Consider the following 24070-nt stretch of genomic DNA (forward strand, 5'->3'; position numbering starts at 1 on the left):
ACACAAGCCTACATGTATAGTGTTCTGTTTTGGCTAAAATCAAATCTAGTTAAGATTAAAGGAACATAAAGAATGATAGGCATTTGTCTACGTCATAAAGCTACAAAAGGTAATACATCAAAAAATTAAAAAGTTTTTAAAACTCTCTTTTTAAATTTAGAATTCGCAAAACAAGGTTCAGTGTCAGCATGCAAAATGTATGCCTAATTGGGGCATCAACTGTCAACTTGATTCAAAAAATTGTACAAAAATGGAAGTTGTAGCCAACAGGTGGTACTAGTGTGGGGGATATTGAGTTAAATTTTTTTCCATATTTATAAAGAGACAGACAGTTTTGTGATTAAAAACATTCATACTCAAGTTATAAAACATGATGTAAATTATTGTAGTTGAACTGGATAGGTAAAAAATTACTCACCAAGTGGTGGCAGTACACACACATAAAAGTAGGTTGTAATTAGGCAAGCTTTTGGGACCAGTGGCTCCTCCTTCAGGCAGAAGGGTTGAAGATGGGTGAAGGAAAATGACTGGAGAGGTCTAGGAAAAGGGGTAGATTTCGGGAAAGTCGCCCAGAAAATGCGGGTCGAGGGAGACTTACTGCATGGGATGAGAAGGAAAGGGTTTTTCCTTGTTATCCTGTGTGGTAACTCTCCTCTGACCTGCAGTCCTGGGTGACCTTCCCAAAATCTACACCTATTCTTAGACCTCTCCAGCCCTTCCCCTTCAACCCTTCTGCCTGAAAAAAGAGCCACTGGCTCCAAAACCTTGCCTAATTACAACCTCCTTTTAGTGTGTGTTCTGCCACGGCTTGGTTAGTAGAGTTTTTATCTATCCAGTTAAATTATTCTGTCAAAAATTGATTGTTTTCATTGTTAAATTAGTATAGTTGCATATTCATAAGCTTAGCTTTTCAAATGGTCGCAGGTAGCTCGTGAAGTTCACCTGAACTTATCAACAAATATTTATTGAATCGGCTACACAGTAATATCTGTACAATAGCCATATAAACTTAAGTGTTAAATACATTTTGCATTAATATGATTTTGTGATTATAAAAGTAGTATTAGCTATTATAATTACGTGTCGCTGAAAAATTAATAGTCACGTCCTATGTACTAAAATGTAGCCAATGTACTAAAATTTATACACATGTAAAACAGATTAAAAAAGTCTTATTATTAAATGAAATATTTTGGAAGGCAGCTCCATATTGTGGGAGAACTTGCTCCCTGAGGCACGTAAGTTGTTGCGTAACCAGCGACAGTTCCATCAACACAGAGTACGTGAAGCGAAGTGTACTCAGTGAACACCATGAGAGCACACTGTAATCGGCACACATCACACCAGCAATTCTCAAAACATTTCAAAAACCATTTAAGGCTAAATTCACTGCAATCGTTCAGTATTGTTTGTGGAGCTCTGTTTTTGTGGGTAGTTTGTATGTCTGCCACTATGTTGCCACTATGTTTAAGGCTTGTCCATTTGGGGCTCTGTGCAGCACTTTGATGCTTTCATTTATCTTACATAGCTTATGCTTCCATGCTTTATAGTGTGTTGTCAATGCACCACAGTTCCTGTGATAGGAGTGCTCCCTAAAACTTGCTTGAATTTATTCCAGTTTGCCCTGTATAAAATTTTTCACACTTGTTGCAGTTTATTTTATGCATCTGTTGGCTAAAGAATCCATCTCTGTATAATTTTCTGAATAAGTTTACAGTGGACATCCCAGTTAGGCATAGGCTTTTGACCCTGACACTGAACTTTGTTTTGAAAGTTCTAACATTTGGTGAGAGACCATTTTAAAAAATTTTAATTTTTCATCTTGTGTAACTTAATGTTGTAAACCTGTCACTAATCATGTTTCCCCACTTAATTACAGATCTGGTGATGTAGCCAAAATAGCGTTATAAATAAAGAAATATATTACATGATATAGGCAGTTTTATTCACAAAATCAATATTTTTACATGTTAGTTTCATTGAATGAGTGTTGCATTTATTTTTGCCACATTGTATCAGAACGCAATTCCAAGAGACATCAGTTAGTGAAACTGTATGTGTTCAGGTAAATGCAACAATAGACGCATCTAAGTCATTCCAAAATGAGTTTTTTTGTAAGTATAGCTGTGTTCATCTATTCTAACTGGACCATAAGAAATTTTACAGGTGTTTCAAATAGCATTTACCCATTAATGTCTTTCTCTTGTGTCGTCAGTTTATTTTCACTTGACTGAAACTGCAAATGAGTCTCTCTGAGACTAAGTATTTAAACTAGAATAATCAGTTTTTGAAAATATAATAAAATCTACTCACCAAGCAGTGGCAGGAGAAAATACAAATAAAGGTTTAAGAATTGTGCAGTCTTTGAGAGCCTCCTCTTGGCGGAAGAGTTGAAGGGAAAGGGAGAGGGATCAAGAAAAGGACTGTCGAAGTTTAGGAAATGAGGAGTATTCGGAAAAGTCGCCCAGAACCCCAAGTCGGGGGAGACTTATCAGAAGGGATGAGAAGTAGACTTCCCCTTCAACCCTCCTGCCAGAAGAAAGAGCCACTGGCTTCGAAAGCTTGCATATTTCTTTAACCTTTATATATTTTTTCACATACCACTGCGTGGTGAGCAGATTTTTTTATCTGTCTAATTACATCAAAGATATAAACATGAACCAGTTGTAGTTATTGTCTTTGTCTAGTATGGTAAATTTTGATCCTGTGATTAGTTTTCTTATGTATTTTACAGTCCCTATTGTTTTTGAATAGTACTGAAAAGCACTCAAGATCCATTTACGTAAATTAACAACAGCAGTGGAACCATTAGTTACTCCAAAATTTTTATGATCTATCATTTTGAGTGTAATTTCTATTCCTGTCATGCAGTTTGTCAGTGTGACATTGCACTCTGTTATCAGAGTACTGCTTCAACCGTGTAAGATAAATGCCATTAATACCATTGAATTTTGTAATACAATCAATTGAGAGCCTTGACAAGGTCAATGAGAATACCAATAGCATAATGTTATAGTTTGACTATTAGTTTTGTTAATACTGAATTTGTGAAAATCCATTACAGAAGCCAGATTGAAGGAACAGTTAGAAAGTTATGTCATTGAGGATTCTATCAAGTAAATATAAGATTTTAGTGCCCTGTTAGAAATGTTGTCATAACCTCAAGTAGTGCTTTCATAAGAATTATTCATTTCTAGCAACATAATGATCTGTGGTGTAAGCAGTTCTGAATGCAGTTGTATCTGGTTGTTTTGTATAAGGTAGAATCTTTTCTGTCACTGTGTACTGTATTAGTGTTTTGACTCGCAATTATCCATTCACTACAAGTTCTTCAATTGCTTTAGTGCAATTTCTGTAATTGGGAAAAATCTTCTCTTCTGTGACCATCAGCCAGATCAAACTCCTGTTTTAGAATAACCATTGGCCTAGAAGAGTGACCAGCCTGAACGGTGGTCCTTCCTAAACCCAGAATAGGCGAGTGCCATGATTTACCAGCCACAAAAATGTAGAAATAACGTGCACATGAAATGCAGGAGAGACCTACATATCATTCAGATGGGCCCTCCTAATGCTGTTTTATAATGTTGAAGGTACAAACTCTCACTCATTGAGATTCCAAGTGCTGCCCACACTGTGGTGTATAGACTTCTCTTTTCTAGTTATATTTTATGTCTCTCTCTTCATAATTACATCCACATAATACATCAAATTTTCCTAGTATCAGTGTGTCTTCAGTCAGCTTTAAATCATTCTCTCCTGTTAATTCATTTGTCATCAGTGTTCATCAAGAATATACTCAAAAATATCTTCAATGTATGTCGGCACAGACTGCTTAAAATACACGTTAAATACCGGCACTACATGATGAAGGTGGGGCTCGGCAGTCTGTGGGCTAGGTGGGAACTTGCTATTTACCCTCTCCGAATTTTCTCCCGTTAATGATAAGGAGTAGTTAAACACATAGTACTTGCATCACAGTCCATATTTAACCCTTTACTGTTTTGATATACAATAATGATAATATTATTTAACTTGTAAAATATGTTAAAGAGGACGATTTTAATCGTACTGAGAGACTGGAAACGCATTTTTCAGTGAAGGTAGGGAAACAGAAGATAGTGGGAGAATTGAATATTGGCAAGCAATATGACAGGGGAGAAAGGTTTATAGAATTCTACATTGGGCAGTTAGATGTTGTGAATACACTTTTTGAAATTCTTGGACAAAGAAGATGCCAGGAATCAGAGAAGATCTCAAGAACTCATGAAGTAAAAGACATGCAGGTGAAATGTTGAGACTGAGAAAAGTTAAAGATACCTCAGACTGCTTTGAAAGAACATGTGACAAAATAACTAACATGTCAAAGAGTGAAATGATCAAACAGATCAAATGACTTTAAGAGAAATGTAGTAAATACAGCAGAAATGTACTAGGTTTGAAAAGGCAGCCATGGATAACAAATGAGATACTGCAGTTAATAAAGAAATGACAGAAATATGGTACGTGGCAGCAGCAATATAGGGCACTCAGGAATGTCGTCAGGAGATTTAGAAAAGTTAAATGAGAAAGGAGGGAGGAAAAATGTCATGAGATATATACAAGATCAAAACAGGGTAACATACTGGCCACACACTTGATATTTAATAATCACTCTATTGCTCACTAGCGATGAGAGCAAACAAATGAAAACAGTTGACCCATTTGGTTGTAGTTGTATGCATTGGTTGAAGTATCCATCCTTCTTTTAGATGATACCAGTCTATGGGACAGCTAAATGAAAGCAGTTGTTAGTTGTTATAGTTTTATGTATCAGTTGGTGGACTGTTATTAATAATTCTTTCTTTAGAGTGGAACCACTCTGTGGAAGCAACTGAAAACAACCAACATAGTCACTTGTAGCTTTACAAATGCATTATTCATTTTTCTTTTCAAGTGGAATTAGTCTGTTGGTTGGACCTTGTATTCATTCTATCAACTAAAACCGCATTTTAGTGTTTTAGTTGCTGAGATGTCCATTCATTCTTCTGAGTGAAACCAGTCAGGTTGAACTAAAGCAGTCGTATACAACTGGGGTATGCTACCTCCGGAAAGGACCACTATCCCTGGAGGTATGTGGTGACATCTCTGGGGATACACGAATGTTAAAATAAGCATTATACATCTAATTATGTACTGAATAGATTTATCTTCATTTTGTCATTCAAAGTTGATTAATATATTGCTGTGGATTAATTTGGTCCAAGTGCAGTTAACAAGTAACTGATGAAGGTAATGTATCATTAGGGGTACAAAGTCGAGTATAAAAGTCCCCTCCATGTGGCTTGCATCTCTTTTGTATGTGCTTGCCCAACATGGGGCCTCACTCCTCGCAGTGCTACTTCCTTTTCCATGCTGCAAGTCTGTCTTTCTCCAATCCCCCCCCTCGTACCTTTCCATTGGATGGTCTTCTTAGTGCCGATCGTGCTTAGATCTGGGGTGTGTTTTGGACACTCATTTTCTTACCTTCCGGCCTTCTACAACATTTTATTATTAATTACATGGTCCCCATTTTTGATTTAACTTGCTACTTCTTTTCTAAATTTTCCATAGTTCGGATCATACAAGGAACGTTGCCCAGAGTGGCGTATATTTCGACTTTTTGCTCTTCTCTCCTTCGGTGCTTTTCAGCCTTCTTTCTTGCAATGGTACTATGCCCAAAACCTAGCACAATAACCATTCCATTCATTGTGGGAGAATCGTCACGTATCTGCATGGTTGTAGCCCCCTGACAACACAGGATTGCACTACTGGTGCCTAAGCTGGAATCTCCCCACTCAAGCCAGGGAGTATGTGCTTATCATGGATGGAGTACAGGGATTCTGGGCAACATTTTATCGGTCAGGTAACCATTGCTGATGGCACCTGTGGGGAGGGCCCCTATTTGGAGTGGTTGGGACCGTGGCAGAAGATTCGCATGAAGTGAATTAAGCTTTCTTCTGCTGGTGGCCCCATGTTCCCAGCAGTCACTTCTGAAGCTAAGACACATTACATTATAGAGTAGTACAACCCTTTCCATGGCTGTGCCACAGGAGGGACGTAGGGCTCAGAGACAAGGTGGGAAATAAACCACTCAGTACAGAGCTGACGAGGATTCCTTTTTACCACAAAGTCATTCTTGTTCATTAAACACCTCGAGGATAGGTTTGGGAAAGTGGCAGCTCTCAGAGTATGGTACAGTGTATTATTTTCCATTAAGATATCCTTTTACTGACTGATGATGAGCTGCATGCTAATCCAGAGCAATGAGGTGTGCATTTGTCCATTGTATCCAATGGAGGCCAAAAGATGACAGAGTGGATACTTGAGTCTTCATCTAGATATTTGAAGGTGATTTGTTTCCAGAGAAAGGCAAGGTGATGGTGTATTATTGTGATGTCAAGCTGTACATTCCTTCTCTCATGCGGTGCTACAAATGCATATGATTTGGACACATCATCACGTGGCAACGCCAGCCCCATATGTAGGGATTGTGGATGTCAGTTGCACACAAATGTGCCTTGTGCCCCTCTTTGTCAACTGCGGGGAGCCCTTTTCCCTGTTCCCCAGACTGCAACATTTTCAAACAAGAAAAGGATATCCATGAATACAAGACCTTTGACCACATCACATGTCAAAAGGCCAAGAAGAAATATGAGCACTTACAATCCCACAGTGTACAACTATGATAATCTTTAGTGACTGTGCCATCACCCTCAGCGTCTTGAACGCATGGCCCTCAGGGCCACTCGACGACACCCACTCCCCTGGTGGTTGGGGCTCCTTCTGCTACTGCTTCACCCACAGCTGTTCTGCTACTGCTTCACCCACAGCCCGAGAAGCAATGCCCTTGTCCTGCACCTCTTACTAGTAAGGTGTCCCTCGGGACACTGCCTTCCCAGGTATCTGCTGACCTGCAGCCGGATGCTAGCAGTGGGGAGCTACAGGTTGCAGGTCGTACGACTTCATGTTCCTCCTCTATCCTAGAATCTTAGGCAGACAAGCTCTCGCAGAAGTCTAGATCATGTAAGGATCAAGTAGTAGTCCTCCAAAAACAGGGAGAGCCTGGAGGCCCCTGTGCCACCAGACCCTGTATATTTCATCTCTGTATGCTAGCCACCATTCCTCATGATCCCTATAGTCCCACTCTTCCCCCCCCCCCCCCCCCCCCCCACCTCCTCCCCTCCCCACACACACCACCACCACCACCTGCCTTAATTTGGAAACAAAAAAGTTATTGATGGTGTATCTTCACAACCAGTGGCAGCAGGCAGCACTGAGGCATGACCTGCTTCCTTGGTCCCTTCATGCACAGGATACTGATAGCATGAGCCACCAGTGAAAATGTAGCAGATTTTCTGCCAGTTGGCCGAGCTACGACATCTTTTGTGTGCTTCCTTTGTTTTTTGCATCACCCTCCAGGAATATTTCCCAGCAGTGAGGACCCTACCCTCTGTGGCGGGCTATTTTAAGACTTTCACTGACTACAGAAGAGCGTTAGGTGGCATTTTCTCACACGTTCTGCATTCTGCCTACAGCAAACACGTGCTATTCAGTATGACTTTGGAGACTGTGGCTGTTTGTGTGAAGGAATCTCTGGAATTTACCATATGCAATGTGTATCTCCCTCCCAGTGATGGAGTGTCCCAGAATGTGTGGTCTGCACTGTTTTCTCAGCTCCCCCCACCCTTTCAAATATTGGGTGACTTCAATGCGTGTAACCATTTGTGGGGTGGAACTATGACCACAGGCCGCTGTAAAGCTGTTGAAAACTTGCTCGCAGAGCTCATCCTTTGTCTCTTGAATACTGATGTTCTCACACATTTCAGTGTGGCATATTGGTGCTATTCAGCCATTGACCTTTCCATTTACAGCCCAGGTCTTCTCCCATTGGAGAATTCATGAGGACCTGTGTGATAGTGACAATTTTTTGATCATTTTGGCCCTCCCTTAGCATCACTTAAGTGGGCGTCCGTCCAGATGGGTTATCTCCAAGGCTTATTGGGATGCTTTCACAACTGCCGTCAACCTTTGCAGCCCGCCACATGGAGATATTGATGCGGTTGTTCAGCGCACAACAGCATCCATTCTATCAGCAGCTTACTCAGCTATCCCCTCTTCCTCAGAATCCCCCCACTAGAAGACCTTGGAGGACCCTCAAAATTGCCATGGCCATTAGAGATCACAAGTGGGCTCTCCAGTGCTGTAAGCATCTGTTGATGGAGCACATCATTGCCTTTAAACAGCAACTTGCCCAGGTCTGCCATCTCATAAAATGACAGACACGAACATGCTAGGAGTGGTATGTTGCTACCATTGGATCACTTAGCCCTTCTTTGCAAGTTTGGGCAAAGATTCGACACCTTATGCACACCGGTACCCCATGGGTGTACTAGGTGTCAGTGTGAATGGTAATGTGTACGCTGATCCACATCCTATTGCTGAACATTCTGCTTTTCATTATGCTCAAGCCTCTGCATCTGAGAATTATCAGCCTGTGTTTCATGTCCACAAACAGTGGGTAGATTGACTTCCTTTGCCTTTTATTACACATCACCTGAAACCTTACGGTGGTTTGCCAGCATCATTTCCTTGCCATTTTCAACCATATCTGGAATAAGGGCGAGTTCCCATCCCATGGCGAAAAAGTGTGATTGTCCCAGTACTGAAACCAGGTAAACACCCACTGGAAATGGACACCTATTGTTCAGTTAGCCTCTCTGATGTTCTCTACAAGTTGCTCAAATGTATGGTGAGCTGACGACTGTGTTGGTTCCTTGAGTCTTGGTGTCTTTTTTCCAGAGCAGTTTTTGCCAAGGCTGTTCTATTGCTGACAATTTGGTCAACCAAGAGTCTGCTATTTGGCCAGCTTTTGCCTGGTGTCAACATATTATTGCTGTCGTCTTCAATTTGCATAAGACTTATGACATCACATGCCATCACGACATGCTAGTTACTCTCCATGAATGGGATCTCAAGGACCAACACCCAATTTTTTTTTCTGGAACTTCTCACCTCACCGAACTTTACAGATTCAAGTTGCTGCTGTCATAGTACTCCTCATATATAAAAGAATGGGGTCCCACAGGACACTGTAGTGAGTGTCCCGCTTTTCTAGTGGCTATTAATGGTCTAACTGCAGGTGTCAGGTCTACAGTTCCACCCTCCCTGTATGCTGATGACTTTTGTATCTAATGAATGCTGACTGCAGGGTGCCATATGAAAGGTTCAGTCCTGGGCTCTCACCCATGGCTTCCAGCTTTACACCACAAAGACACATTTAGTGCACTTCTTTCATCTTTGTACTGTTCATCCCCAACCAGAACTCTGCCACAGTGACCAAATACTCTGTTTGATGAAGTCTTATCATATTTTAGGATTGGTCTTCAGTGCCCTGTAGATGTGGCTTCCCCATCTTAAGTGAACTTCCTGGTTACACTTAACACTCTATGCTGTCTTAGTAACAGCAGCTGAGGAGCAGACCACACTACAGTTTTGCAGCTCTATGAATCTTTGATCCTGCTGCGTCTTGATTATGGGGGCCTGGCATATGGCTCAGCCTCGCCTTCAGCATTGTGGATTCTAGAACCAGTACACCATTGTGGGTCCCCTTTTGCAACAGGTGCATTTCGTACAAGCCCTGCGAACAGCCTGCTCATAAAGGCTGGCATTCCTTCCCTATATATTGAGTACCAACAACTGCTGCTTATCTATGCAGTACATATTCACAGCTCTCCTGTGCATCACAACTACCATGCCCTTTTTCCTAGCAGGAAGAGGTACCACCCACAATAAAGGCCAAGGTCTGGAGTCACGATTGCAGTTTGCATAAGAGTCACTGCTGTGAACTCCTTTTTTTTTCCGCTGTCGCCTCTTGTCCTGCGAGAAATCCTATGCGTCCCCATAGTGTGTACCCATACATTGGATCTGGCTTGACCTCTCCTTTGGGTCGAAACTCTGAGTAAACCCTATGGATTTTCTCCGACTGTTCCTGGACATGCTTGACACATTTCCAGAGTCTCTACAGTCTACAGCCACACTGGTTTTGTTGGCACACATGCAATATGTAGTGTATTCACAGCAGACTTGGTGGCTGTAGCTTGAGTCCCCCTCAGCCACCTGTGTTTTTGCACTGGAGAGTTGTTCTTAATCTGCAATGACTCCTTGAGTAGTCTTCAGGCTGTCGACCAGTGCTACCCTCCACACCCATTAGTTGTGACTAGCCAGGATCTCCAGCATAACTTTCACCACACTGGACAGTCAGTGATCTTTTTATGGACCCCTTTTTCTCTGAGTAAACTGTGAATCGTAAAGGAGACAACAACCATGTGGTAGTCTTCCCTTTGTTTTTCTCACAGGGAATCTACTGCCCTCTGTTGGTTTCATATTGGCCAGACCTTACTGACCCTGGGTCACATACTCTTGATGTGCGGATCCAGCCACTGTTGACGAGGTGCCTGTCTCTGAAGACTTGTCCTGTAAGAAGTCACCCTCATTCTGCCAACGGCATTGTCAAAGACAGCAGGAAGCGGACAGAGATTCAGGGCGATCTCTTCAGCTTGGGGTGTGAAACTCCCCCTAAAAGGCAGAAGAATCAACAATGATCAGTGGCACGACAATGCAGAAGGCAATGAAAAAAATGAAATGATCATATGACATTGTTGACCAGGAGGTCCCATTCGGGTTCGGTGCCAAGTGCAAGTCTTATTTCAGATGGCGCCTCATTGGGCGACTTGCAGCCGATGCTGAGGATGAAATGATGATGAGGACAACACAACATCCAGTCCACGAGTGTAGAAAATCTCTTCAACCTGGCTGGGAATCGAACCCGGGCCAGCTGCATGGGAGGCAAGCACATTACCTCCCAGCCAAGCAGGCAGACAGAAGGCAGTGGAAACCACTGCATTAAACACATGATGTAAAACACTGGTAGAATCGAAAAAAATCACCAACATTGTCTTCACCTTCAACTGACTTTGCCGTGCTTTTTTCGGTCTTGGTGAACCTGGAGTCTTCCACTGCGACGACTGCACTCTGGTTTCAGGATCATACCCATATACCCATGATTCGTCATCTATAATTACCCTATTTAACAAATCTGGGTCATTTTTAGTCCGATTAATCAGTTCTTGGCAAACTTTGAATCGGTATTGTCTCTGGTCACTTGACAATACTTTTGGAATGAATTTTGCAGACACTCAACTCATGTTCAGATCTTCAGTTAAAATTGACTGAACTGCATAGAAACTTAATTCAAGTTCATCAGTCTTCTCCCTACTTGTAAGTCTACGATCAGAGTGCACTAAGTTGCAAACTTTCACAACATTTTCATTTGTTTTTGAGGTGGAAGGACGGCTGGACCATGGTTCATTTTCAAATGATTTGCGGCCATTTTTAAAGATGTTGTACCAGACAAAAACCTTTGTCTGGCCCATACAATTATCTCTAAAAACTCTTTGCTCCATTTCTACATCCATTTTCATGCAGACAGAATCTGGCAACAAGCCCTAACAGACCCACACTCAACCAGCTGCCACAATGAACTGTATAAAGGAAACGCAGTGTCCTGTCAGAGGGCGTTCAAGGACAAGGCAATGACTCACTCCCCACTCTGTGTACCTGCCTCACACCTTGTACCTATTGCAACTGTGCAGTTAAAATGCCTCCTTGAAGCTATTTGACGACTGCAGGTGAAAAAACCGACAGTTAGGGGGGATATGTGTTAAGACATCAGGGAATAACTTCTGTGGTCTTAGAGGGAGCTGTAGATGGTAAAAACTGTAGGGGAAAATAGAAATTGGAATACATCGCAAAAATAAAAGATTTGCTGATGATAGTGCAGCAGTCATGAAAAGTGAACATACAGTGAGTCAGGTGTTCAATAAAATGAAACAAAACATGCTTGGTGATTTCTATAACATGCACACAAAATAATTGTTTTTGTAGGGGGAGGGTGGAGGGGGGCGCTACTGGATGGAGAAGCTCAACTACGGTAAGTGAGTAAGGTCAAAGAGGTGGACAATTTTTTTAATCTCATCAGAAGGAAAATGCAAGTGAGACAGACATTATAACAGCTGCTGAAAGCAAAACAGTTTTTTTATAGAAAAGAAACAGCTACCATCCAAAAATATAGGCCAGGAAAAGAAGAACTGTATTTGATGTGTAACTCTGTTATGGGCATGAAATACAGATAAAGAGGAAGACAGACGAACATTTAGAAATGTGGGGTTCCAGGAGACTTTGAAATCAGAAAAAAAATGAAGACTCCCAGCAACAATCCAGTGAGAGATAATATCTAATAAAAAACATAGTGAATATAATAGGGAAACATTCCACGCGGGAAAAATATATTTAAAAACAAAGATGATGTGACTTACCATACGAAAGCGCTGGCAGGTCGATAGAAACACAGACACATACATACACACAAAATTTTAGCTTTCGCAACCAATGGTTGCTTCGTCAGGAAAGAGGGAAGGAGAGGGAAAGACGAAAGGATGTGGGTTTTAAGGGAGAGGGTAAGGAGTCATTCCAATCCCGGGAGCGGAAAGACTTACCTTAGGGGGGAAAAAAGGACAGGTATACACTCGCGCGCACACACACACATATCCATCCGCACATACACAGACACAAGCAGACATTTGTAAAGGCAGAGAGTTTGGGCAGAGATGTCAGTCGAGGCGGAAGTAAAGAGGCAAAGATGTTGTTGAAAGACAGGTGAGGTATGAGCGGCGGCAACTTGAAATTAGCGGAGGTTGAGGCCTGGCGGATAACGAGAAGAGAGGATATACTGAAGGGCAAGTTCCCATCTCCGGAGTTCTGACAGGTTGGTGTTAGTGGGAAGTATCCAGATAACCCGGACGGTGTAACACTGTGCCAAGATGTGCTGGCCGTGCACCAAGGCATGTTTAGCCACAGGGTGATCCACATTACCAACAAACACTGTCTGCCTGTGTCCATTCATGCGAATGGACAGTTTGTTGCTGGTCATTCCCACATAGAAAGCTTTACAGTGTAGGCAGGTCAGTTGGTAAATCACGTGGGTGCTTTCACGCGTGGCTCTGCCTTTGATTGTGTACACCTTCCGGGTTACAGGACTGGAGTAGGTGGTGGTGGGAGGGTGCATTGGACAGGTTTTACACCGGGGGCAGTTACAAGGGTAGGAACCAGAGGGTAAGGAAGGTGGTTTGGGGATTTCATAGGGATGAACTAAAAGGTTACGAAGGCTAGGTGGACGGCGGAAAGACACTCTTGGTGGAGTGGGGAGGATTTCATGAAGGATGGATCTCATTTCAGGGCAGGATGTGAGGAAGTCGTATCCCTGCTGGAGAGCCACATTCAGAGTCTGATCCAGTCCCGGAAAGTATCCTGTCACAAGTGGGGCACTTTTGTGGTTCTTCTGTGGGAGGTTCTGGGTTTGAGAGGATGAGGAAGTGGCTCTGGTTATTTGCTTCTGTACCAGGTCGGGAAGGTATTTGTTGGATGTGAAAGCTGTTTTCAGGTTGTTTGTGTAATGGTTCAGGGATTCCGGACTGGAGCAGATTCGTTTGCCACGAAGACCTAGGCTGTAGGGAAGGGACCGTTTGATGTGGAATGGGTGGCAGCTGTCATAATGGAGGTACTGTTGCTTGTTGGTGGGTTTGATGTGGACGGACGTGTGAAGCTGGCCATTGGACAGATGGAGGTCAACGTCAAGGAAAGTGGCATGGGATTTGGAGTAGGACCAGGTGAATCTGATGGAACCAAAGGAGTTGAGGTTGGAGAGGAAATTCTGGAGTTCTTCTTCACTGTGAGTCCAGATCATGAAGATGTCATCAATAAATCTGTACCAAACTTTGGGTTTTCAGGCCTTGGTAACCAAGAAGGCTTCCTCTAAGCGACCCATGAATAGGTTGGCGTATGAGGGGGCCATCCTGTTACCCGTGGCTGTTCCCTTTAATTGTTGGTATGTCTGACCTTCAAAAGTGAAGAAGTTGTGGGTCAGGATGAAACTGGCTAAGGTAATGAGGAAAGAAGTTTTAGGTAGGGTGGCAGGTGATACGCGTGAAAGGAAGTGCTCCATCGCAGCGAGGCCCTGGACGTGCGGAATATTTGTGTATAAGGAAGTTGCATCAATGGTTACAAGGATGGTTTCCGGGGGTAATAGATTGGGTAAGGATTCCAGGCATTCGAAAAAGTGGTTGGTGTCTTTGATGAAGGATGGAAGACTGCATGTAATGGGTTGAAGGTGTTGATCTACGTAGGCAGAGATACGTTCTGTGGGGGCTTGGTAACCAGCTACAATGGGGCGGCTGGGATGATTGGGTTTGTGAATTTTAGGAAGAAGGTAGAAGGTAGGGGTGTGAGGTGTCGGTGGGGTCAGGAGGTTGATGGAGTCAGGGGAAAGGTTTTGTAGGGGGCCTAAGGTTCTGAGGATTCCTTGAAGCTCCACCTGGACATCAGGAATGGGATTACCTTGGCAAACTTTGTATGTGGTGTTGTCTGAAAGCTGACGCAGTCCCTCAGCCACATACTCCCGACGATCAAGTACCACGGTCGTGGAACCCTTGTCCGCCGGCAGAATGACGATGGATCGGTCAGCCTTCAGATGGCCCCCTCGTACGCCAACCTATTCATGGGTCACTTAGAGGAAGCCTTCTTGGTTACCCAGGTCTGAAAACTCAAAGTTTGGTACAGATTTATTGATGACATCTTCATGATCTGGACTCACAGTGAAGAAGAACTCCAGAATTTCCTCTCCAACCTCAACTCCTTTGGTTCCATCAGATTCACCTGGTCCTACTCCAAATCCCATGCCACTTTCCTTGACGTTGACCTCCATCTGTCCAATGGCCAGCTTCACATGTCCGTCCACATCAAACCCACCTACAAGCAACAGTACCTCCATTATGACAGCTGCCACACATTCCACATCAAACGGTCCCTTCCCTACAGCCTAGGTCTTCGTGGCAAACGAATCTGCTCCAGTCCGGAATCCCTGAACCATTACACAAACAACCTGAAAACAGCTTTCACATCCCACAACTACCCTCCCGACCTGGTACAGAAGCAAATAACCAGAGCCACTTCTTCATCCCCTCAAACCCAGAACCTCCCACAGAAGAACCACAAAAGTGCCCCACTTTTGACAGGATACTTTCCGGGACTGGATCAGACTCTGAATGTGGCTCTCCAGCAGGGATACGACTTCCTAAAATCCTGCCCTGAAATGAGATCCATCCTTCATGAAATCCTCCCCACTCCACCAAGAGTGTCTTTCTGCCGTCCACCTAACCTTCGTAACCTTTTAGTTCATCCCTATGAAATCCCCAAATCACCTTCCTTACCCTCTGGCTCCTACCCTTGTAACCGCCCCCGGTGTAAAACCTGTCCAATGCACCCTCCCATCACCACCCACTCCAGTCCTGTAGCCCGGAAGGTGTACACAATCAAAGGCAGAGCCACGTGTGAAAGCACCCACGTGATTTACCAACTGACCTGCCTACACTGTGAAGCTTTCTATGTGGGAATGACCAGCAACAAACTGTCCATTCGCATGAATGGACACAGGCAGACAGTGTTTGTTGGTAATGTGGATCACCCTGTGGCTAAACATGCCTTGGTGCACGGCCAGCACATCTTGGCACAGTGTTACACCGTCCGGGTTATCTGGATACTTCCCACTAACACCAACCTGTCAGAACTCCGGAGATGGGAACTTGCCCTTCAGTATATCCTCTCTTCTCGTTATCCGCCAGGCCTCAACCTCCGCTAATTTCAAGTTGCCGCCGCTCATACCTCACCTGTCTTTCAACAACATCTTTGCCTCTTTACTTCCGCCTTGACTGACATCTCTGCCCAAACTCTTTGCCTTTACAAATGTCTGTTTGTGTCTGTGTATGTGCGGATGAATATGTGTGTGTGTGCGCGCGAGTGTATACCTGTCCTTTTTTCCCCCTAAGGTAAGTCTTTCCGCTCCCAGGATTGGAATGACTCCTGACCCTCTCCCTTAAAACCCACATCCTTTCGTCTTTCCCTCTCCTTCCCTCTTTCCTGACGAAGCAACCATTGGTTGCGAAAGCTAAAATTTTGTCTGTGTGTATGTATGTGTCTGTGTTTCTATCGACCTGCCAGCGCTTTCGTATGGTAAGTCACATCATCTTTGTTTTTAAATATAAAAAGCATAGTGAAATGAAGACAGAATGATTAGATGCATATTCTCACATGATTGCTGAAAACTGTAGCTAAAGGAATGGAGGATGGAAAGGATCACTGGGGCGTGCTTAATATAAGTGTATAAGGCAGAGCCCAGTTACCCTCACAGAATATATAAACAGTACTTTCCCATTGTAGCAAATGCTTAAATGATGTGGGTTAGCAAAGTTTAAACTGAAACTATCTTATATAATGGCTTGTTCAATGATAATACTACATTATCTACTGCCATTATTTGGATAAAAGCCGACTCCAGACTTTTCCAAGTATTACAGAGTGTTAGGGGTATATGTGCAGATAATTCTATTGATGACCGAGGACAGTGTACTGACTAACATTGCATCAGTATTTACTTCATTTGCAGACTGATAATTAGAGTTTTCATAAGTAGTTTGTTCTTTAGGTTGGTTAGGACATCCAGGTACACATGTCACAGAAAGCCATTAATTTTTTATTTTCCCCTGGACAGCAGATCAAGTATTCAAGTGTGGGCACTAAATAGTTAGTATATACTGATAGTTGTAGCGCACGCCACCGTGCATTTACAACCGTGAAGAAACATAAGGTAGTCAGTTATGTGAAATGTTTGCGGGGAGAATGTTAGATACAGAAAAAAAAAACCTATGTATTAAGGTACCAATGGTCACGATATCTGTACCTATACCCGTAACACCCTGTATGTACCCCTCTTGCTCTAGCATGATTTTCAAAGTCACCTACCTGCCTGTTATCGTCGTTGTCTCAGGGGTTTCATCTTCTCTTGAAATCCAGTAAAAAACTTCTTGGGCTACGTCTCATCCACCTCTCTGTTTCACGATCCACTCACTTGTTTTCATGTGTCTACTAGCAATTCCTAATATTCAACTTTCCATTACTCACTGTGCAACCCTCGACTAGTAGATGATTTTCACATTTAAAGTGTTTGTATCACTACCATATTCAAAACTTGTAAAACACATATTACAATCATCTTTTCAGACATGCCAGATGTTAATTTGGAAAACTTTAAAAGTACTGTAGACAGTTTTTCCTCTTCATCTAGGTCTTGTCTTAAACTGCCACAAATCCAGACTTGTTCTTTGACTTTGTTAATTTGTGCGAATCACTGGAATAACATTCAAGAAATTGCTCTTACAATATCACTGCACAAAATGTTATTTGATATCCAATGTTAGCAGTGATGAAACACAAATAGCTAGTGAGTCCCGACACAAATTGCATACATGGTATGCCACAAAATACTCCCTTCAGGACCAAGAAGGTAAGTATTACACTTTTGTCAGCCAGTGGAGATGACAATACTGAGTAGAAACATGAAAGGAAGTGCCAGTATGCCTCATTAATGTCATAGGGCCCATATCAGCATGTGAAGAGAGTAAAGTGTGCAGAATGATCAGGTTTCCATAACATGGCTTCAGTCTGTACAATAATTGCTACACTGTAAGTAGTGTTTATGTGGACCTAGTGGATATGAGAGACTCGTATGCAGCACAACATATTGTGATCACAGCATGTAATGACTGCCAGCTGAACACAAGGTCATAACAGACATTTCAGTATTTTTTGACAACATTGGGGCACTGTAATGGATTTGAAACTTTCCGCACTGATTCAGATTTGTCTGCTGGGAGATGAATGGATGTTATTCATACAATAGTCGGCTTCCATTGTTCAGAAATTTTGAAGTGCTACAGACTGCAGTAGACATACTAACAATAGCACTTGTATGTTGAATGGCAAAATGTCGCCCCCACCCTCTCCCAGTGTAGTCCCACTACAACATGTGCTGTAGTGGAGACTGCATTAATATGAACTTTTGTAGCACCTGAGGTATTGCAGCTCCCCACACCATATTTCAGCATAATAAAATCCATTCAGTTCTGTTGAGTGTTGCATCACAAGAATTCAAAGAATGAAAGCTACTGAACTGTAGTCTGCATGTCACCAGTTGAATATGTCTGGGCTACAGCTGAGTGGCAGCTTGTTACTTCGTAGCACTCCAGCACCCCACTGTAGATGCTTGTGAACTCACATGCAAACCAAATGGAGAGTTATGAGGTATGGAGGCTCTGACCACACTGTGTTGGGGCTTCATTTCATACTGAATTGTTAGACATTGTGTAGAGTTTTACAAACAATTTAAAGTTTACCAAATTGATTTTTTGTTTTCTCAGCTTAAATATGAATTAACACTTGCTTCGTGATGTATTTCAAAGTGTTTCATTTTTGGTGCCAGTATCTCAACATTAACAGGAAAATACACAGGAGCCTCTGCATTGGCTGTAAACAATGATTTTGATATCTTTGTTTGGTTTCTTTTGCAAGTTTATTTGTGTACAAAGTGTGAAAGAGTCAAACTTATCAATAGTTTTTGTATGAAGGATTGTAGTTTAAAACAAATATTTTTCACTGAATTTGTTAGATATCCCTTTCATATGTTCTGCCTTATTTTTGAACATTTATATGCAGTGGCTTTGCAGCACCATAACATTCTTTACTGTTTTATTGTTGTAATTTAGGTCTCCCTTCAACTATAAGTAACTTACCTGAAAGTAATTGTACTTAAAGGTACTTACTTATATTGCATACTGAACTGTTTTGTCATGTCATGTGAATTCAGACTTTTGATATCCAAAAAGTATCCCGACATCAAAATTTGTGAGGTATAGTCCTGTAAAACGACTATCAGTGATAGTACGCATCAAGATTTTGTATATATTTTTGTGGTAGCTAAGTGAAGAGTTGCATACTGAGGGGAACAGCAAGAAGTGTGGACCATCTCCTCCTCCGATGGTTGTCCATACAGGAAAATATCAGGCAGCAATTATATGTATGTTTTACATTAACTCAGCACTGGTGTGTTATTTTCTCAAAATTCTGACTGCAATTTTCCCTCCCTTTTTTTAGATCTGTACAGGCTTTGTGGTGATCCTGTAAGGGAGAATGAAGCATTCCAGATGCATTGTAATTACTCACAGATGCTTCTGAAGGACCATTTCCAGTCATCGCAATTGCCAGAACATGTTTTAATAACGTGGAAAGAGGGAAATGTTCCAGTGATAACAGGTAACCCAGCTAGTACATCAAGTTCGTTACTAGTATGAAGGTGACAACTAGTTCCAACACTGGTGATGTGTTGCCTTCAAGACAGTTTGGTTACACCCCAGGAAAACTGAAGAAGATTTAATATCGACTGTTGCCACTCCGAGAAAAAGACGTGTACAGTAACTTCTTGTGTGTACAGTGCAATCATAATGGTTACGGGTGTGTGTGAATAACATTGCAAGCAGATTCCAGATAACACAAATAAAATTATAGAGACTGCACAGAGAGGCTTTATCAAGGGAATCTCCATTGTATTACTGACTGAAGCATCACAGGAAGTTGATAATATGTGCTGTTGTTGATATTTATATCTTTCTTCACTTACTGCATAACGCTTATTCCTGCCAAGGACAATGTGAGCAGTATTATTAATTCATGTTTAAAATGTGATCTGTTAAGAAGTACCATGACATCTCAGTTTCAGATTCTTAAATGTCAGCATCATATCTGTAATTTCAAAACATCGAGCCTGCACTGTTGTGTGGCTGTATACAAAGTGGCCTTAATTTTTTTAAAGAAATGAACTATGCTAGATATAAGAACTGACTGGTATGGTTTGTGTAAATATTTCCTATTTATATAAAAAGATCGGTTAAAGAGCTCGTTTTGGAGATACTCTGGTGACGTGAGTTTTATTATGCCCTACTTATTTTAAATCATTCTCTCTCTCTCTCTCTCTCTCTCTCTCCCTCTCCCCACCTACTAAAAATGTTTATATGAAGCAAACGTTTCACATTGAAACAGTTTTCCTTACTATGATGGTGATGGTTTTCATATTTTGCCTTTCTTTTCTGAAAGGCATCCTCAGTCCCCTGAAATACAAATTTATGTGGATACTATTTTGTTTTACATATTACACAGTACATTGAGGTTAATAACAGCTCTAGCACTTCCTTATTTCCTGTAAAGTAACAATAGTTGAAATTTCTACTTACAGGGTTTGTAGATACAGCTCTGCAGGTGTTGTTCTGCTTTGCGTCATTCAAATTTTCATTTGTACAGCACTAAGAATGTAAACACTAGTTTACTTTAATTGTAGATAGGTGTATATACGAGACTGCCAGTGGAGTAATGGCCTAATCTTCGTTTTTGGAGAAAATAGCTTAGCTTAAGATTGTTACAAGTGTCCCAGCTGCAACAGGGTCCATGGAAGCCTGCTGATAACACAAACGGATGCTTGTGTGCTTATCAGTTTGTTGTGTCATAGAATGCAATACTAGCCCAAGTTTTGCATAGGCTGCTTATGTACTGTGTGTGCGGATGTAAACGTGTTAATGATGCACATGATAGAGGCACTATAAATGAAGTGACAGATGTATGATTGACCAAGTATTTGCACCATACTACACCATGAGATAAGCTGAAGGCAGACAATCTGAGCCACCATCTTTCATTGTGTAGTAGAGTCATCAGAAGATCAAAACAAATTGCAAAATAATTTAGAAAAGATATCTGTATGCTGCAAAAATTGGAAATTGACCCTAAATAATGAAAAGTATGAGGTCATTCATATTGGTGCTAAAAGGAATCAGTTAAACTACAAAATAAATCAGTCAAAAATCAAACAATGGAAAATCCAGACTGGAATATAACAGTATTATGAGAAGGAAAGTTGCTACTCACCATATGGTGGAGATGCCGAGTCGCAGATAAGCACAACAAAAAGACACTCACTATTATAGCTTTCACCCATTAAGGCCTTCATCAACAATAGACAGACATATGCACACACATTCACGCAAACTGGTGTTGTGTGTTTGAGTTGTGTGTGTGTGTGTTTTTTTTTTTTTTTTTGAGGAAGGCCTTAATGGCCAAAAGCTATAATTGTGAGAGTCTTTGTAGTGCCAACCTGTGACTCTGGCAACTCAATAATATTGATAAATCAGTCAAATCTAAAGGATGTAAATTCAGCTTAACACCTACGAATTACAATTAACAACTTAAATTGGATAGAACACACAGAAAATGTTTTGGGGAAGGTGAACTAAAGACTGTGTTTTATTGGTGGAATGCAATAGATCTACTAGAGAGACTGCCCACACTACACTTGTCCATCCCCTTTTGGAGTACTGCTGCCTGCTGTGGGATCCTTATCAGATAGAATTAACAGAATACATCAAAAAAGTTCAAAGAGGGGCACCATTTTGTATTATCGAGAAATAGGGGAGAAAGTGTCACGGGCATTACACAGAATTTGGGGTGAAAATCATTAAAATAAAGACTTTTTAACTGCGGTGGGATCTTCTCCACCAATCACCAACTTTCTCCTCCAAACGCGAAAGTATCTGGGTGATGCCGACCTACATGGGAGAAACGATAGTCATAATAACATGCAGAAGGTATAGGTTTCTTCCGAATGCAGTTAGGGAGTGGATTAGTGGAGAATTAGTGTTAAGGAGGTTCGATGTACCCTCTGCCAGGTAATTAAATGTGATAATTGTGTACTCATAGCCTGTGGTATGTTTTGCTGATAAGAAACATGTTAAGGATATATAAATATGTATCATGTCTTCAGATGATGACAGTCCACCTTATCCAGACAGACAAGAGTTCAACAATTACCATTTTATCTGCTGACAACTAGACTACTAGGACTGATACTAGACAGGCACGTCAGATAAATGTCAAAGCAGAAGCAAATGAGTCTGCAATGACATGAAATGGGCACAAAATATTCAAATATTGGAGGATGGATTTCACGAGTTCTTGCAGATAAAATTATTCACCAGTTCCCACCTCAGGCTAACAGGGGCAAATGCCATAAATATAAAACACCAATAGAAAGAGACATGAAGACAAAAATCTATACAGTTTCCAACATATTAGTTGCATTATGCAAGACATAAATCTGGAAATAAATATTTGTCACTGTATCTGAGTCTTATGGCACTCATACCATCTGTATCAAGAACTAGTGTCCTGGTATCCTATTACATGTCTTCTAATACTTTCAATAAAAGCTTTAATCTCTCTCATTTCATCACTCCCTGCCGGAAAGTCCCCTTTCAGATGAAAATTGCTGCACCTGACAGCCGTGAAGAGCAGACTAATTGTGAATGCACAACAAAAAGTCAATAGTGCTCTTATCAGAATACAACAGGATTCAGGAGGGATATACGCAGATATTTGTTACTACAAGAGGCAGCTGTAGACATATTGCCTAAGGGTACATAACACAGGAAAAAACTAACCCACCATGTATTTGTGGAGTGAGTGCGACGCTTGTAGAGGACCACAGAAGCTATGTTTTTGCTACACTATATTAAAGAATCATAACAAACTCTGATCAGTGTGGCGTTCAAAATCAAAACATCTTTACTGTGCCAGTATATAGCTGATTATGGAGACTTTATAGTTCCTAGTGAGCGGACATTTGTAGATAGCATGCGAGCAGGCATTCCGTGTCATAAGTAAAAACTAATTTCGCCCCTTAACTTTTATGCAACTACCGACCAGGTATCTGTTATTACTATTGCAAGAGGAAAAAATGTTCATCTTCATGACAAAGAATTTCTTTCAACGCTACATTTAAAGAAGAACATTAATGAGTTATTTAATTCTAATGGATGCACTATTAGTAAACTGAAGAAGCAAATATTTAAAATTAAAAAGGAAAACACTTCCTAATGTTCTGCAAATTTTGTAGAACATTAAGAAGTTTTTTCTTTTTCAATATTATCATGTTCTTCCAAGCAGCGACGGAAAATTCAGTTAATGTTAAAAAAAAAATTAATTTCCTTGTTAGAGTTCATACCTCCCTCCCTATATTCCTACCACCAAAACATTCATATACATCTAATCCACTTTGCTAATACCATTCTATTTAATGATGATAAACGTCAATGCCGTAGTGGTCTAAACAACAAAAAATTGTTCAATATGCCAATTTTGAAATTGTTACGAATGTTCAGTTATTTTATGTAACGAATACAATGTAACCCAAAATCATGTCTATGTACAACAATGTAAAACACAGGAACTGCTATTTCTAACGCCAAGAGCTTTCCAGTGCCATTTCCTCATAGCAGGAGAGTTAAGCCATTAATTTGCTAATAGCCTCACATATGCATATGTTGTTATTTTAATTCATTTCTCATATCAGGTTTGGCATTGTGTTCATTTGTGTGTGTCTGGTCACTTGTCGGTTCTATCCAATAGTTTTTCTGCATTGGGGTAAGCTGCTTGTTGTGGTTCTCTCTCTTGATGATAATAGTGCTTAAAGTGCTCTGGGAATGTTTAGTAAACCCCACATGAGTGGAAGAAAGGGATGAAACATTGCACCAACAGCAGGTTAAAATAACCAATACACAGAAAATCTAATAGTACAAACTGAACACAGCCTTGCAGAAGAAGAACAACAGAACTAAACTGAAATAAATTAAGGGGTGACAAGAGAATTGGAAATAAAGAGCATAATAAAACACACATAGCAGAAACAATCATATGGAGGCAGCCACTACGAAAACAGTGAAACAAAAGTTAATAGCATTATAACTAAAGCAGACAGGCCTCAGCTCGCATGTGGTAATGCATTCGCATCGCTCCAGGCAGAGGGCCAACGTGGAGACTGGCTGTCTGTCTGTGAACAGGTGGCTGCTCCTTCAACACTGTCTGAGAAAGGCAATGGGGTTTACTATTTATTGGGAGCTATAATGCTAGGTGCATTATGGAGCCACTTAGGCAGACAGCATTCAGGACTGGAAAGAAAGCCAAAGTGTACTCTGTATGTCTGCGGATATAGAGGGTGCAGGGTGCA

General features: G+C 41.4%; 1 protein-coding gene across 1 annotated transcript in view; it reads left to right on the forward strand.

Annotated features, from left to right (window-relative positions):
* LOC126484152 (MAU2 chromatid cohesion factor homolog) overlaps positions 1-19929 on the forward strand; it is a 190748-nt gene extending 170819 nt beyond the window's left edge. The window contains exon 10 of the mRNA XM_050107550.1: positions 19117-19929. Coding sequence (XP_049963507.1) covers positions 19117-19313 — 197 coding nt within the window. The 3' untranslated portion in view covers positions 19314-19929. The remainder of the gene's footprint in view (positions 1-19116) is intronic.
* Positions 19930-24070: the final 4141 nt, after the last annotated feature.

The sequence above is a fragment of the Schistocerca serialis genome, chromosome 6 (genome assembly GCF_023864345.2).
Source record: "Schistocerca serialis cubense isolate TAMUIC-IGC-003099 chromosome 6, iqSchSeri2.2, whole genome shotgun sequence".
Lineage (NCBI taxonomy): Eukaryota > Metazoa > Arthropoda > Insecta > Orthoptera > Acrididae > Schistocerca > Schistocerca serialis.